Source organism: Boleophthalmus pectinirostris, unplaced genomic scaffold (genome assembly GCF_026225935.1).
Source record: "Boleophthalmus pectinirostris isolate CB_2022bp ecotype Guang Dong unplaced genomic scaffold, ASM2622593v1 HiC_scaffold_16, whole genome shotgun sequence".
Classification (NCBI taxonomy): domain Eukaryota; kingdom Metazoa; phylum Chordata; class Actinopteri; order Gobiiformes; family Gobiidae; genus Boleophthalmus; species Boleophthalmus pectinirostris.
The window spans coordinates 3,759,980-3,774,521 of record NW_026571095.1 but is presented as its reverse complement, the minus strand read 5'-3'; the positions used below and the strand labels follow the sequence as shown (position 1 = coordinate 3,774,521).

At 37.6% G+C, this 14,542-nt stretch overlaps 2 protein-coding genes across 3 annotated transcripts in view; both read left to right on the top strand.

Annotated features, from left to right (window-relative positions):
• Positions 1-1,202: 1,202 nt before the first annotated feature.
• zgc:110269 (probable flap endonuclease 1 homolog) lies at positions 1,203-8,710 on the top strand. 2 transcript variants are annotated; one of them, XM_020917263.2, is made up of 12 exons: positions 1,203-1,318; positions 1,382-1,487; positions 2,078-2,144; positions 2,238-2,355; positions 2,785-2,839; positions 2,922-2,983; positions 3,055-3,191; positions 4,343-4,403; positions 4,488-4,619; positions 4,706-4,851; positions 5,238-5,373; positions 8,174-8,710. In XM_020917263.2, exons 2-12 carry the CDS (start codon positions 1,406-1,408, stop codon positions 8,231-8,233), a joined length of 1,056 nt encoding a protein of 351 aa, XP_020772922.2. In that variant the 5' UTR covers positions 1,203-1,318; positions 1,382-1,405; the 3' UTR covers positions 8,234-8,710. The 2 variants fall into 2 exon arrangements, with proteins under 2 accessions (XP_020772922.2, XP_020772921.2); XM_020917262.2 differs by having other exon boundaries at positions 1,209-1,487.
• Positions 8,711-10,238: 1,528 nt separating this feature from the next.
• agfg1b (ArfGAP with FG repeats 1b) overlaps positions 10,239-14,542 on the top strand; it is a 45,668-nt gene continuing 41,364 nt past the window's right edge. Inside the window, exon 1 of the mRNA XM_020917223.2 lies at positions 10,239-10,606. Within this exon, the coding sequence (XP_020772882.1) occupies positions 10,440-10,606 (167 nt within the window). The 5' untranslated portion in view covers positions 10,239-10,439. The remainder of the gene's footprint in view (positions 10,607-14,542) is intronic.

Genomic DNA, 14,542 nt, shown 5'->3' with positions numbered 1-14,542 from the left:
ATTTGTATGTAAAAATAAGGTTTTATTTGTCACAGATATACAAAATTTGGTACCCACATTTGTGACATGGTCTCGATTAAAAAACTCAATGATGCTCACATCCCATTTACATTGTGTTGCCATGGCAACAAGCCAAAATTGTATCCTTGCCAATGGGACGTCCTTACACAAACGTTGGCGTAGCCAAACCAAATTTGGTATCCAGATGCATCATGGCAATAAGAACAAAAATGTATATTGTGACCACGCCCCTTTACAAACCAGAAGTTCGCCATCTTGGATAATTTTTTTTGCCAATTTTTGAAAATTGCAGGGTTAAATTAAGATTTATAGGGCTAGGGTTGGGGCTATGGTTAGGATTACGATTAGGGTAAGGTTTACGCTTTGGCTTATTACGGTCAGTGTGAGGCGCGGCGTTTGCGGGGCGCGGCGTTTGCGGGGCGCGGCGCATGCGGGGCGTGGCGTAAGCACGCGCGAGGGCCGATCATTGCCGCTTGCGGCTATATTTGTATTTAGGGTCGAAAGTAGCTCAGTTGGTGGTTCGAATCCCACTACTGAGAGTAACACCTTGCCAACCGTGTGTGTGAAGGACTGAGTGGTTCCTTCTTGTAAAGCGTGTTGGTGGACAAGCACTGTATAAAAATATTACCATTTATCATTTATTTATTATTGTTACATTTTTACATAAAATTTAGGATGAACAATTTTAGGCTTTTTCAGAATTTCAGATAACTAGGGTATTCATATAACCCAATAACAGATATGATTTTTGATTTGTTTACATGCACAAAAGAAATCTGATCATTGAAAATATCTAGTGCATTTATCAGCAGACTTTTAGCATATCTGTTGTATTTGTTGTAAGTACAATTAATTTGAACTCTTTCATTCTCTTCTGCTTGTCTTTTTTTTTTTGTTTTTTTGTCTAAAACCTGCACAGGTTTGAACAATGAGAAATAAATCAGATTACTCACAGTAGATGCAACTGTTCAGAATGAGAGATTTTTAGAATTAGAATACAATTTTGATGTGCCTGTGGGTTAATTGTAGTTGTTTACATGACATTTCAGTAATCTGATCACTCCAGAAATCAGATTAGGATCAGATTTTTTGTGGGCCAGACTCAGATCCATGGCCAGACTAGACAGCAGTGTAATCAGACTTCTTGAGTTGAGGTTGTGATGGGGCCCCCTGTAGGTAACCGGAAAGAGGAAGCTACACACTCCTCCGTCATCCGCGCAGACCACATGATTTAAATGTCCCGAAAATACAGCCTTTTATTAGTAACCAGGAAAACCAAGCATGATTCTGCCAATTGGTAACTTATAGCGTTTTTATTCTTAATTCCATACACGTCTTTGATTATTTATTTTAATCGCAGTAATACTTTGGTACGGCTGTAACAATGGGCATCACAAAACTGGCAGATTTAGTTCGCTCTGAAGCTCCCAATGCCATTTCTCACAAAGACATCAGCGACTACTCTGGTACGTGTTTAAGTAAAGTATTGACTTCATTGTCCTGACTGATCAGAATTGTACATAAAGCTGTTTTTTTTTTTTTTTTTTTTTTTTTTTGGTTGAAGCTAAGCTGCGCATCTTTTTTGCTATAGCTAGTAAGGTCACGTGACACAACAAACCTCTGCTGACTGTAAACTTAAGCGTTTTATTAACTACAAACTTAAGCGTTTTATCAACTACAAACTCAAGCGTTTTATCAACTAGAAACTTAAGCGTTTTATAACTCATCATTTGGACATCTAATTTCTGCTTTTATTTAAGACGAGAGACAAGCTCGATTGTAATTCATTCATTGATTTATTGATCTGTATCGTGTCTTTTTGGCTAGTTATCTTCATTATTGCCTTTAAAAAAGACAAGTAATGTTGTAAGATGTAATTAAGATCATGTACATGTGCATCTACGTGGGTTCTGTACATAGACTGTACACAGAAGTTTCTCTGTATCTGTGTATCAAAATTAGATTGACAAATTGATGAAAACATTGTAATAGAGTAATAAAAAAAGATGTCTGACGGGATGGCTATAGTTTCATTGTTCTCTTTGTTTTACTTCAGGAAAAAAGATTGCACTGGATGCATCGATCATTATGAACCAGTTTCGGGCTGCACTCAATTCAGTGAAGTAAGATTTTCTTTTCTTCAGCTCTCTGCAAACATTTTGATTCTAATATACAGTGATAAATAACATTAACTTAACATCTCTTGTGTTGTGTAGTGGTGGCGTGACTCTGGCTCTGTCTGGGCTCTTCTACCGTACGCTGACGTTACTGGAACATGACATAAAGCCTGTGTTTGTGTTTGATGGGAAACCTCCAGCTCAAAAAGTGGCAACTGTGAGTAACTTTGTACAGCTCTATATTTAATATATAGTTGCGCTCTACATTCTGCAGACACAACAGATTCTAGTCTTTTCTGTCAGCAGCTCTTCTAAAACAATTAACTAATATTATCCCTGTACATACATTCTTGTAGAGGTTTTCTATTGACTCATGATTTGTGACTATTTAAAAAAGAAAAAGAGAAAGGACTCTGCAGAATGACAGGAAAAGTTTTCACAATTCAGCAAAGTTCTGATATTGGATTTGTCTCTACAGCAGTGATGACAAGCTACCTGACCACTAAATCTGCACTGAGAGCTGCATTCTAGGACATTTCAAACAATTATACAATTCAAAGAATTGTTAAAAATTGCTTTCCACATCTGAAACCTTATTAATTGAATTATTAATAAGAAAAATATTTTGTGTGTACTCTCATTGCAGCTTCAGAAAAGAGCAGAGGCAGATGGAAGGAAGTTCACCAACTACTTAGGCTTTGGTATGAGTAAAAAAAAAAATAGATCAATACATCAATTATCTATTATCTATACTGATTAATAATACTGTTATCTTTTTCACAGCATCTGCCCAAACCAAAAATTGTATAAAACTGCTAGAGCTGTTGGGCGTTCCAATTGTTCAGGTACAAACCTGGGTCCTCTCATACTTTGCAGTGCTGTTTTATATACATCATAAAAGTTATTTTGTGCCCAGGCTCCAGGTGACGCAGAGGCCCTCTGTGCACAGCTGGTGAAGGCAGGGGCTGTGTTTGCTGTGGCCTCAGAGGACATGGACACTCTGCCATTTGGGGCCAACATTTTGATACGACAACTCAACGCCAGTAAGGACAGGTAAGAGATACTCTCCTTTCAGCAGATAACACACTATTATAATTGCTTGGTTTCAGATGACATATATTTAAAGACTGGGTATTACTCAAAATTAATTTTTTTGAGCTTTTGACTTGTAACCCTCATCAAAAACAAGCAATCACAATCTCCCTAATTGAACAAGTTTCAGAAACTGAAAATTATTTAACATGTTATTACATTGTTTTTGACAAATATAGCATTTTCAAAACAATAAAAATTAAAATGGTGATCTAAATGTGTTACATGTTACCGCATAGAAGTGTAATACTCCCCTTTAAGTTACAAGTCGATCAAAATGACCATTGTTGATTGTGTTGTTTTCTGTAGCAAATTCAAGGACCTAGTCACTATTCTATAAGACCAACATCTTATATCTTCCTCCAAAAACTGGCTTATGTCCCCATCTGGAACTATGACATCAGGCAAATTTTAAGTTTTTTTTTTTTATTTACAAGATATAATATATTGTTTTAAATTGTTAAGTGCTATGGCTATGGTCTTCAGGCTCCTTGTAATGCATGGATTATTTTGGGATCATGGGGACAAAACTGTATAGATTGGACCCAATATTGGTATCAATTCAGATAACAAAAACGAAGTGGTTAGTTGCTTTTGTGACTGTTTGCCTCACACACTGAGCGGTTTATGAAAATTTTAGTTTTTTTGAGCTCAGTATTTAATATCATATGGGATTTTAACCAATTATGAAGTGCAGCATGTGCAGTTCAAATGACACAGTTAAGGGCCTGTTAGATGATGTGAAATGAGTAGTTTGTTTTTCTTGTATTCATGAAGACCGTGCAATAGGTGAGCTAAATTTCTAGCTGAGAAGCTAGCTGTGGACATTTGAGATGCTAGAGGCTTTTTACACCATATGCAACAGCAAATGTGGCAGAAGATCTTTCAGAGGGAATATTTTTAGGGAATAAACCATTTCATCACTAACCCTCCCTGACCAGTCCTTAAACTGCACTAAGACCTTTGACTGAGACACAAAGACAAATAACTGATCACCAATATTAGAATGAATATATTACCCATCTCTAAATGTGTACTTGTCAGCCATCTATTAATTGTACTGTTGTAAGATTGTTCTTAGCTAACCTTACTCACTGACTTTATCTTCACAGTGAAGTCACAGAGTACTCCCTTGAGAAACTACTGCACAAACTTGAACTCACTCAAAAGGAGGTAAGGGAGATACACATTATAACCAAAAAAGTCATTGTGAAAATCATTTCTTATTTTTCTTTTGTAAATTATTTTTTTGTGTAGTTTGTAGATCTTTGCATTTTACTGGGCTGTGACTACTGCGACAAGATTCCAAAACTGGGTCCCAAAAGAGCCCTAGTCTTAATCCAAAATCATCGAACAATTGAAGAAGTGGTTTTGCACGTCAAGAGAAAGGTAAAGACTGAACTAATAAAATATTATCATGATTGAATTTGATTCAACTCAGTGAAAAAATGTAATTTAACTTTCTCCATCTCCAGACTCATCCAGTTCCACAATCTTGGAATTATAAAGCAGTAAGAAAATTATTCTTGGAAGATTCAAAAACAGACATCCCTGAGTTTGTCTGGAAAGAGCCTGATGAGGAAGGCTTGGTTACGTTTTTGAGTCATGAAAGGAATGTCAAGTGAGTATGTAACGTGAAACATTTTTCCCCCTTGTTTCAATTCTCTCTTAAAGGTGCTCTGTGTAATTTGGATGTGTCATTACTCTGCTTTGAATGTTCCACAATATGACATTAAACAGATCTACCTTACATTTATTCAATTATAGGTGATATTATAGCTCAGAAATATTTAGACTGACTTTGAGTGGGATTGCTTTTCCACAGATCTGACCTGTAACTTGGTCTGGTTTGGTCTCCATGAAGATAGAAATGTTTAATGCCATACAGTGAAATATTCCAGACAAAGCAATCACATCTCCAGGAAGAAAAGCATTTGACAGATCCTCAAACAGAAAATTGACACAATGCACCTTTTAAATTCTGATAAAACTTTGATTTTTTTGAAGCGAGGAGAGGGTTCGAAATCGACTGGCCATGTTTCATCAAAAGCGCAAAAAGCTCAGAGAAGAAAGAGAGAAAAATAAAGGATGTAAGCAGACACGGATGGAGGACTTCTTCAGAATAACCAGGAAAAGAGGAGCTGTAAGTAAAACAAAACAACAAAAAACTTTTAGCGACCTCTGGTGGTTCTAGTAGATTACAATTCAAATTTTTTGGCAGATCAGGCCTGGATCAGTTCATTTGCCAATGTCATCCTTCCATCACACATTTCTCTATGTAACATTTACACTTTGCAGCTCATGTTCCTGGAGGTGTGAAGCTAATGAAAGCACTAGAAGCTGCGTTACTCTAAAATAGACTGAATCTGAGCTTGATTTTAACACAATCTGACCATAAAGAACTGAACTAGAAAGTGATCTGATTTGTTCTGTTAAACAACTCTCTCAAACATAAAATTACAGTCATAAGATACAGTTTTTCAGTTAGTCACTTTCACCTTTTTGTTCAAACTCAAACACCTAAACAGAACCATGGACGTTAGTATTGATTACAGGCTCCTGAAAGTGTATTCTTAAATCCAGTTTGTATTTTTCTCTTGAGAAATTTTTTGTCAGTGTTTGATAATGTGTGCATTGTGTCGCCATGGTAAGTGTTGAACATTCTACCATAGACATACATGTAGGACATCCCCAGCTTGCTATTACCGCAAAGTATCTACTGTATTTTGTGCACTATAGGGCGCTCTGGATTATAAGGCACACTGTCATTGAATGGTCTATTTTTGAACTTTTTTCACATATAAACAGTGTTGGGAGTAACGCATTATAAAAGTAATGTATTACAGTAATGCGTTGATTTTTGCTGTAACGCAGTAATGTAAGGCAATACAGTGGAAAAAATTGTAATATTTTACTCGGTACAAATGTGAGTAATGCGCGTTACAATGCTTTTTTAACCTGGATTGAAGTGGTGGGTTTTTCTTCATAGAAATTCGCTAAAATCAGCAGCGGTGAAACGCCGGAGACGCGGCCAGACAGACCTTCAGTTAACCGCGGGCGAAAGGACCGACCCCGAACTCTACGCTGTTTAGACCTGGTTTAGACCTGGGTCACGTCTGGTTTAGACCTGGTTTACAGTCGTCCCTCGCTCTAACGCGGTTCACTTTTCACGGTCTCGCTGTTTCGCAGATTTTTTATTTTTATTTTTTTGTGCAATTTTGCATGCCTTTTGTTTTTAGTGTATGAACACGTATTGCATTCCTCCCGCTGCGTCCTGATCGGCTAAGGGACTCCTGTCCCCTGCACAGTAATGTACAGTACAGAATGTGTTCAGCTGCCAAATTTAAATAAATGTTCAATCTGTAGCAGTGTGATTCTGAAGTGCTGTAGCCTATGTCTGCAAGTTTTCTCTCCGACAAAGTCCACAACGTCGACGAAACGTTCTGCACCGACAAAGTCTCCTGCACTCACACCCAAAAGACAGAGGACGATGCAAACCATCACACAAAAAGTTGGACTTCTGGACACGTTGAAGGAAGGTAGAAGTTACACGCTGTAGCAGAATCTTGCACCGGGTCTTGTACCCGCAAATAGTTGCTGAAATCAGGACCGCGAGCCCCCGCAGCAGGGTGTCCATAAAGAGCGATTGGGTGACAGCAGCTCTTACCTCCATGAGGTGCGGAGCAGAGCCGCTCCTTTCTCCTGCGGTCACCTTCGAGCCCGTCCCGACAGTGAGTCCTGTTTTAGTCCTAGTTCAGTTCTGGTTTAGTCCTCCTCTTCAGTCCTGGAATCAGTCTGAGGTTAGTCCTGCTATAGTCCTGGTTTAGTCCTGGTTCAGCTCTGGTTTAGTCCTGGTTTAGACCTTGTTTAGTCCTGGTTCAGTCCATATACGGCTCAAAAGTTCAGCTTTTTCGCAGTTATTTTGGTGAGAGTAACTTAAAGTAATGCAATAGTAATGTAATGCCTTACATTTTAAATACAGTAATATTGTAATGTAACGAATTACTTTGAAATGACAGTAATAAGTCATAAATAACACATTACAGTTTTAAAGTAACTTGCCCAACAGTGCATATAAACCACACCGGACTATAAGGCACATTAAACAAAACACAACAGTTAGATTAAGTAAGTCAAACTTTATTTAACGTGTTCACAATAACTCTCAACTTTGTTCAATTTTAATGTGTAAAAAAAATAAATGAATACTGTCTGAGACGCTAAATTGTTAATGTATTCACAATAAGTCATAATTGTTCAAACAGTTGGGTGATTCCGGCGTCCAGCACGCCCACATCCCTCTCGTCATTATCCGAGTCTGTGTGGTTACTGTTCCCTGGCAGTTCAGTGATGATTCTGGTCTTGGTGAAAGCTCGAACCACAGTTGATACTGATCCTTAGCCCGGGCGTCCACGATCCGTTGGCAGATCGTGGCGCAAGTCTCTCGGCTCTGTCTTTGTGAATGTGTGTTCTTCTTCTCTCATCCACTGCTCCCACGCAGCTCGCACTTTCACTTTATAATAGTCTTGAGTTTAAAATGGGCATTGTGAGCATGTCTCTTGACAGGTGCAGTTTGATATTAAAAGGAATCACAGTATGTATTACTCCTGATGCTCCTGACTACGGGAGCCGTAATGCTGCAAGTGGAGCGGCTTTGTAGTTTACTAAAGTCGTACTAAGACACCCCAATAAATTCATATATAAGGCTCTCTGATTATGAAGTGCGCACTCATTTTTGGATTAAATTAAAAGCTTTTAAGTGTGCCCTATAGTGCGGAAAATACGGCATATACTTTGAGAAATTGCCCCCTCCCCCCAGTATCTTTTCACATGCTACGTTTTCACCTCCCCTTTCTTTAATCAAATTTCAAAATAACCTTGTATAATATCAAAAATACTAATTCTGTATACTTATTTTTAATTGTGTATGTTTGTTTTTTCAGACTGTGGATGCTGCAGAGTCCTCGAGCAGCAAAGAAAAAAGGCCGAAGAAGACTAAATAAAGATGGATCTGTCCGTCTGGTTGCAAATCTCAGAGGAGCCATGAAGAGAGGCCTTGTCCTTTCCCACCTCCTGTTTGTAAATGATCATCACGACCGAGTGCCTTTGAAATCAACCAGAATCTCCATCACATCAACGGACATTTTAAACATAAATATCTCTCCTCGCAATTATGATATTAGATTATGTTCATTATTTGAGAATTCAGTGATAAAGTGGCGAGCTGAATCACTATGAAAGCGGCCTGTGTTGTGGTGGAGAAAGGCAGTCTTCTTATCACAGACTCGACAAGCACCTGTTGTGTGCTGGTGCCAAAGTCGAGGCTATAGAGCTGATTGTAAAAAAAAAAAAAAGAAGTGAGATGATTAAATCCGCTAAATGTTACTTTTATACATTTTATATTTACATTTTTATTGTTTTAGTCTGACTTTTTAATGTATACAAAATAATGTTTGAATAAATCATGGAGTTAAAAAGGTCTAGTGTTGTGTGTGTTAAAAATATGAGATGGTTTTAAAAGTATTATATTCTAATTGTATAAATTGATTGAATTTTTATAAGGTTAGATGTCCAGATTAAAAAAAAAAAGACAAATGAGACTAGGCTACAAAACCCAAAATGGCCAACGCACTACAGTAGAACTATAGCTGGGTTGTTTGGGGAGAGAACGACAGATATCCAGATACTTCATAGATAGATTCTTTATAAATCCCGAGGGAAATTCAAGTTTAGCTGCAGCAATTTATTCGGTTTTCCACTGTGTTGTCATGTGAAATTTCAAACTAGTTTATTTTCCACTGTAATCATTAAGCAAAAACAATTCTTGAAGCCTCCCCTTTTTTTTTCTCATTTATTTATTTTTACACAGTTTTTACAATGAGATGTCATCCTAAAATTCAGATGAGTTTATTTCTTTGGTAACTTTTGAAAGACTTTCCACTGTAAACAATACATTTCTTGAACTTTGTAGATGCCTTTAGGTACAAAACCAGACACCCTCTCATTCATGTTTTTTTTATTACTACTTTCTACATTTTAAATACGTACAAAAGACACTAAATGATGTAGCAAAGAATTATTTTCTATTCAAATCCTCAAAGCACGTTGGCTTTTCTCATTGCGATTCAAGATGAAGTCTCTTGAAATGGTTTTCATTTCTCAGCTGTGCCATGTCAGAGTCAAGGAATTCCAAGTAAACTCGGGTTCAAAGTAAAAAAAAGGCTTACATTTTTTTTTAAAAGAAGTTATGAGTTATTTTGAGTTTAAGAATTTTTTATTGCTACATTTCATACATGACCATTCAGTGCTTTGATGTCTTCATTGAGAATCGTCTTGTTAAACAGAGATGTTATCATTTTTGATGTACTACTACAAAATAAAAAAGAACTCAGTGTAAACTTAATATTATGTCTTGCCAAATTTTACATCCACAAATGTAAAACTCAGAAATGTCCCCCTAATTTTGCTTGTTTTAAAAAAGAACTCAAATTATATATAAAAGCTCTGAAATATACGAATGGACCTAAACCTTAAAAAGTGTATTCCTACATGTGTGAAATACCCCTGGACTTTGTGAACTCGGGTTAAATGAACTCTACTTCCCTTACTGTTGTCCTTTTCTCTTCCTAAATGCACTTTTGTTTTCTTTTTTGTATTGTATTGTTTCTATATAATATGTTGTGTTTATGTTCCCTCATCCCAACGTGTAACTGCTGACGACACACAGCCATGTTTTTGTTTGTTGCATCGGGTTTATGCACCCAGTTGTGAGTTTTAAAAAAAAAAAAAGTCTTCATTGAGAATCTATAATGTAAATACTCCAGGAAATAAATAAGAAACAAGTGTCTAAACTTTGACTGGTAGTGTAAATTAGCTCGTATTATTCACTTGGTTTTCCCGTGTTGTCATCCAGAGTGCAGTTCCATTCCAATCCCTCAGCGGGCGCTTCTTTCCCCGCTCCACTCTCCCTCTCCAGACTTCCCCCTCCGTCGAAGCGCAGCAGCGGTCCGCCCGTCTCCAGTCTCCACGGCGCACAGAGCTCATCCGCGGCGCGACTGTCTGCCTCCGCCCGTGGCCACCTCCGACGTCCTCCGCGGACAGCCCCACCTCACCTCAGCCAGCCTACCGCCCTCCCCGCGCCCCGGGTCCGCGTGCCGCCGCCTGTCCCCCCCTCCTCGGGCGCACATCACCGCTCCGGAGCTGACCACCATGGCGACCAGCGCGAAGCGAAAGCAGGAGGAGACACATTTGAAGATGCTGCGGGAGATGACTAGCCTCCCAGCGAATCGGAAATGCTTCGACTGCGACCAGCGCGGCCCGACCTATGTTAACATGACAGTGGGCTCCTTCGTCTGCACCACCTGCTCCGGGATTCTGTAAGTTTGCGCGCTGTTTATCGATTTTTTTGGATGCGTTTGTAGGGCGATCCGCGGCTCGACAAGGCTCCGCTGTGGGTCATTTGAGGCAGGACTGGAGGGAGGTGAGGCTACAGCTGACCGGGTTAGCCCTGGTTAGCTGGCCGGAGAGTGCAGCCAGTTTTCAGGTAGATAAGAGACACTAAAGATCAGACCGGAGCCGAGAGACTGGGCTTGGCCGGGTCGATGTTTAGTTTTGTAACAGCGCGTTGTAACACGTTGTCAGGCGGTAGCACGCCCTTATGGAGATGGGATGAAGGGAGAGGACGCATGGGAATAAGCACATATCTAGTTTTACGCAGTTATTTTGTCGACTAAAGCCTATTCTTAACTTTGTAGTATGTGTCTTGGCTGTATTTCCTAGATATTTCCTTCACATTCACATATTTCTTTCAGTCAGTTTGTCTAGTTTAATATCACTAACTACCTCTATTTCATATTCAAATCTGCACTTTGTAACTTTGGTTTGGTTGGGGGTCCATCACCTGCTTCATTCTACAGATATGTCATTCCTCTGCCTGAAATGTTCCACAGTATGACATTAAACATCTCTACTTTACATTTATTCAATCACAGGTGGTTTTAAAGCTCAAAAATACCTAGAAAAACAGACATTCTGACTGTGAGCGGGGTCGCCTCTCCACAGATTTGACTTGTAACTTGGTCTGGTTTGGTCTCCATGAGGATTAAAAGGTTTAATACCAGACAAAGCAATAACATCTTCATGAAGAAAAGTATTTGACGGATCCTCGACCGGAAAAGTTAAACAATGCACCTTTATGCAGTCTTTTTTGACAGTGTAGTTAGTTTTTAGGTGAAAGGCAATACAACGAGCAGCAAAGTAAGATTTTAGTTCATGTTCTTTTTAAACTGTGATGGAAATTTCAGTCATGTAGTCTCTCACTGCTTGGAGATTGATCTAATATACTTGAGTGGATAGAGATTTGTTATGGTCCATGCTATAAAAGTGTATCCATTTATAAACTTTCTATTAACACGACAGTTGTGTTAAGAGTAGCTGTAATTGGCCATATATAGATTAAACATTAAAGAATTAAATGATTAAACGATGGTTAATAGAAGGGGAGGTTATGTTTGTAAAGGGCCCGGATGGCACTATTTTCTGATTCATGTTTTAATGTCGTTTCCTCATCACAAACATGCCCAGAGTTGTGTTTTCTGTTGTTCGCACATGTTTAACTCTTCACTCAAACAGAAAACACTCCACCTTGTGATGTCATGCACAGGAACACGTACAGGAAGTGCTCCGTTGTGTTTTTAAACTCCATACACCTTCACTAGAATCATTTGGAGCGTTTAAGAAACTGGATTTGCCTATCTCTGCTGAACTAAAGGTAAACGGAGATGTTCACTTCAAAACTACAACTTAGTGACATCACAAGGTTGAACAGAGCGTTTTGAGCTTTGGAGATGTAGACAGACTAATAATAAAGAGTTACTCAAACATGTGTGAAATGAAACAAAATGCAATTCCAGGTTTGTTTTTGGAGGAAGAAACAACATTAGAACATTTTTTTTTTTTTATAACTTTCAAAACATACAAAAACAATATAAAATCAAAAACAATGTAACAACAGTCTGGAGTTACAGGTTCTTATTTAAACGTGCATTTGGTATTGACATTTTTATGTACTATGTTGTTTTACTGGTGTCATTGATGAATACATTCCATTTTTCCCATTGCTCATCGTATTTGTACCCTTTAAGTTTTAAGATTATATGTTATTCTTTCCATCACTGAAATATTCTCCACAATCATGATCTAGTCTTGCTCTGCAGGTGGATCTGGTTGTAACCAATTCTTTGTAATTCACTTTTTAGATGCAGCTAAAACAATTTTTGTCAAATACATGTCCTCCTTCCTTACTACATCAGATCTATTTCCCAAATGCATCACCAGACATGTGTTCGGAATTCCATATCCCAGAATACTCGTTAAGGTTGTGTTTAATTGTTCCCAATATACCCTAATTTTCAGGCAACTCCAAAACACGTGTGTGATCAGCATCCATTTCTCCACACAACCTCCAGCATTAGAACATGTTTTAAAGCTCACAAGCTCACAAGAGTAAATTTTGCGTAACATAGGTCCTTTAATCAACCCCAGTCAATAAATCCTGTATGACTAGATTCTGATAGGATAACATAGTCAAATTATTTGCAACAATACAAAATGTAATTAACTAAAGACCAATGTTGAAATTTAAATTGTAAATGAGGAGTTATAAATGTTTCTCAAAGTAAAAGTGCCAAGTTATAATCGTATTTCCAAACTGTTCATTCATTTCTATTTCATTCAAACATCTACATCTCATTACAAATATGGCAGCCGTTCAAAAAGTAGAATTATGTTCTCAGTGCACTTTGTAAACGACTCCAGGAAATTGCTAAACAAATACAAGAAAGCCAGAAATTTCAGAACTTCAGAATTTTAGTTTGTACAGGCCTAAAACTACAGGGACAACTCGATTTTTTTGGTATAAACAGAGAATAGACTTGGACTTAGACAAACTTTATTTATCCACAAGGGACATTATTTGGACACAGGAGCTCACACATCACAATATAATATAATAAAAAAGAGTAAAAATAGAAATGGTAATAATAAGATTTATATAAGTAGTAAAAATAACAAAAGACTCGTGTCAAATAAGTCTTAACCATATCAGTGTTTATGTACAAGTAAACTAGTAATAGATTACATTCTTATACTAATAATTTCAGCCTTTGTGATTTGAGAATTGCTCAAACTTGTGATTCTGAGTTGATTGTGATATGTTATGTTAGCCCTTTATTTTGCAAACTTGTCACTATCACAAAAAGAAGTGAGCATAGAGCATTTTCAGTCGTCAGTTTCAGTTCAGATTTACTTCTTCTTCTACTGTATCTAATTTCCGTGCCCTATAAACCACGGGTAATTCTAGCACAAATGATCTTCGCTAGAATCTCTCACGGACTTGCTCTGGGGTTGTCAAAAGTGTCGAAAATCAGACACTGATTGATAATAAAACTAGTGTCAAAACTAGATTCTCATTTGAGCAGGTATCGATGCTAAACAATCTTTAGAATGATGTTGAGCTGTATCAGAGCAAGTATCAGAGCACATAGACTAGTATACACCCATGGACAGTGTTGGGAAGTATCTGAGTACATGTACTGAGAAGAGGACTGGTATCATTAAGTAGTTGCCGATATGATACATACCTCGATACACAGGCCACGATACGATACATACCTCGATACAGTGCACGTTTGGTTTGATACGATTTATTTCAACTCGATTCGATATGGTTCAATAAATATTAAGTCTAAATCATGGCTGTGATACGAGAAGTCTTTGTTAAACCACTTCTTGTGTAAAGTTAAAATGAAACACGCCTGTTTTAATCATAAAAACAGTGAAAATATCAAATGTGTCGCATAAACGAGTTTCCTTCGTCTGAACAAACAACAAAACTGGAGCTCTGTAATAAAATAATTGATTAAATATACAAAAATACTCTTGGTGATATATCGATACAGCAGCCCACGATATCGATACTGTGTCATCACATTAAATGATACGATTTATTGATATTTTGATATTTTTGCACAACCCTAATTGAGACTGTATATTCAGAATACACATTTTGAGTAACTGTATTCTGGCACAATTACTCTTTCATTACATTATATTACTTTTGTGGTGTGATTTTTCCTTTTCTATTTTATGACAGGAAATGCGTAACAGACAGTGAAACAAAGATAAAACTGTTTTTAGTCCTATGTTGTGATTTTACACTTTAATATAAATGAAGCTTGATGTAAAAGTATTCAGAATATTCAGAATACAGTACTCTCATTGGAACATGTACTAAAATGTATTTTGTAACATAT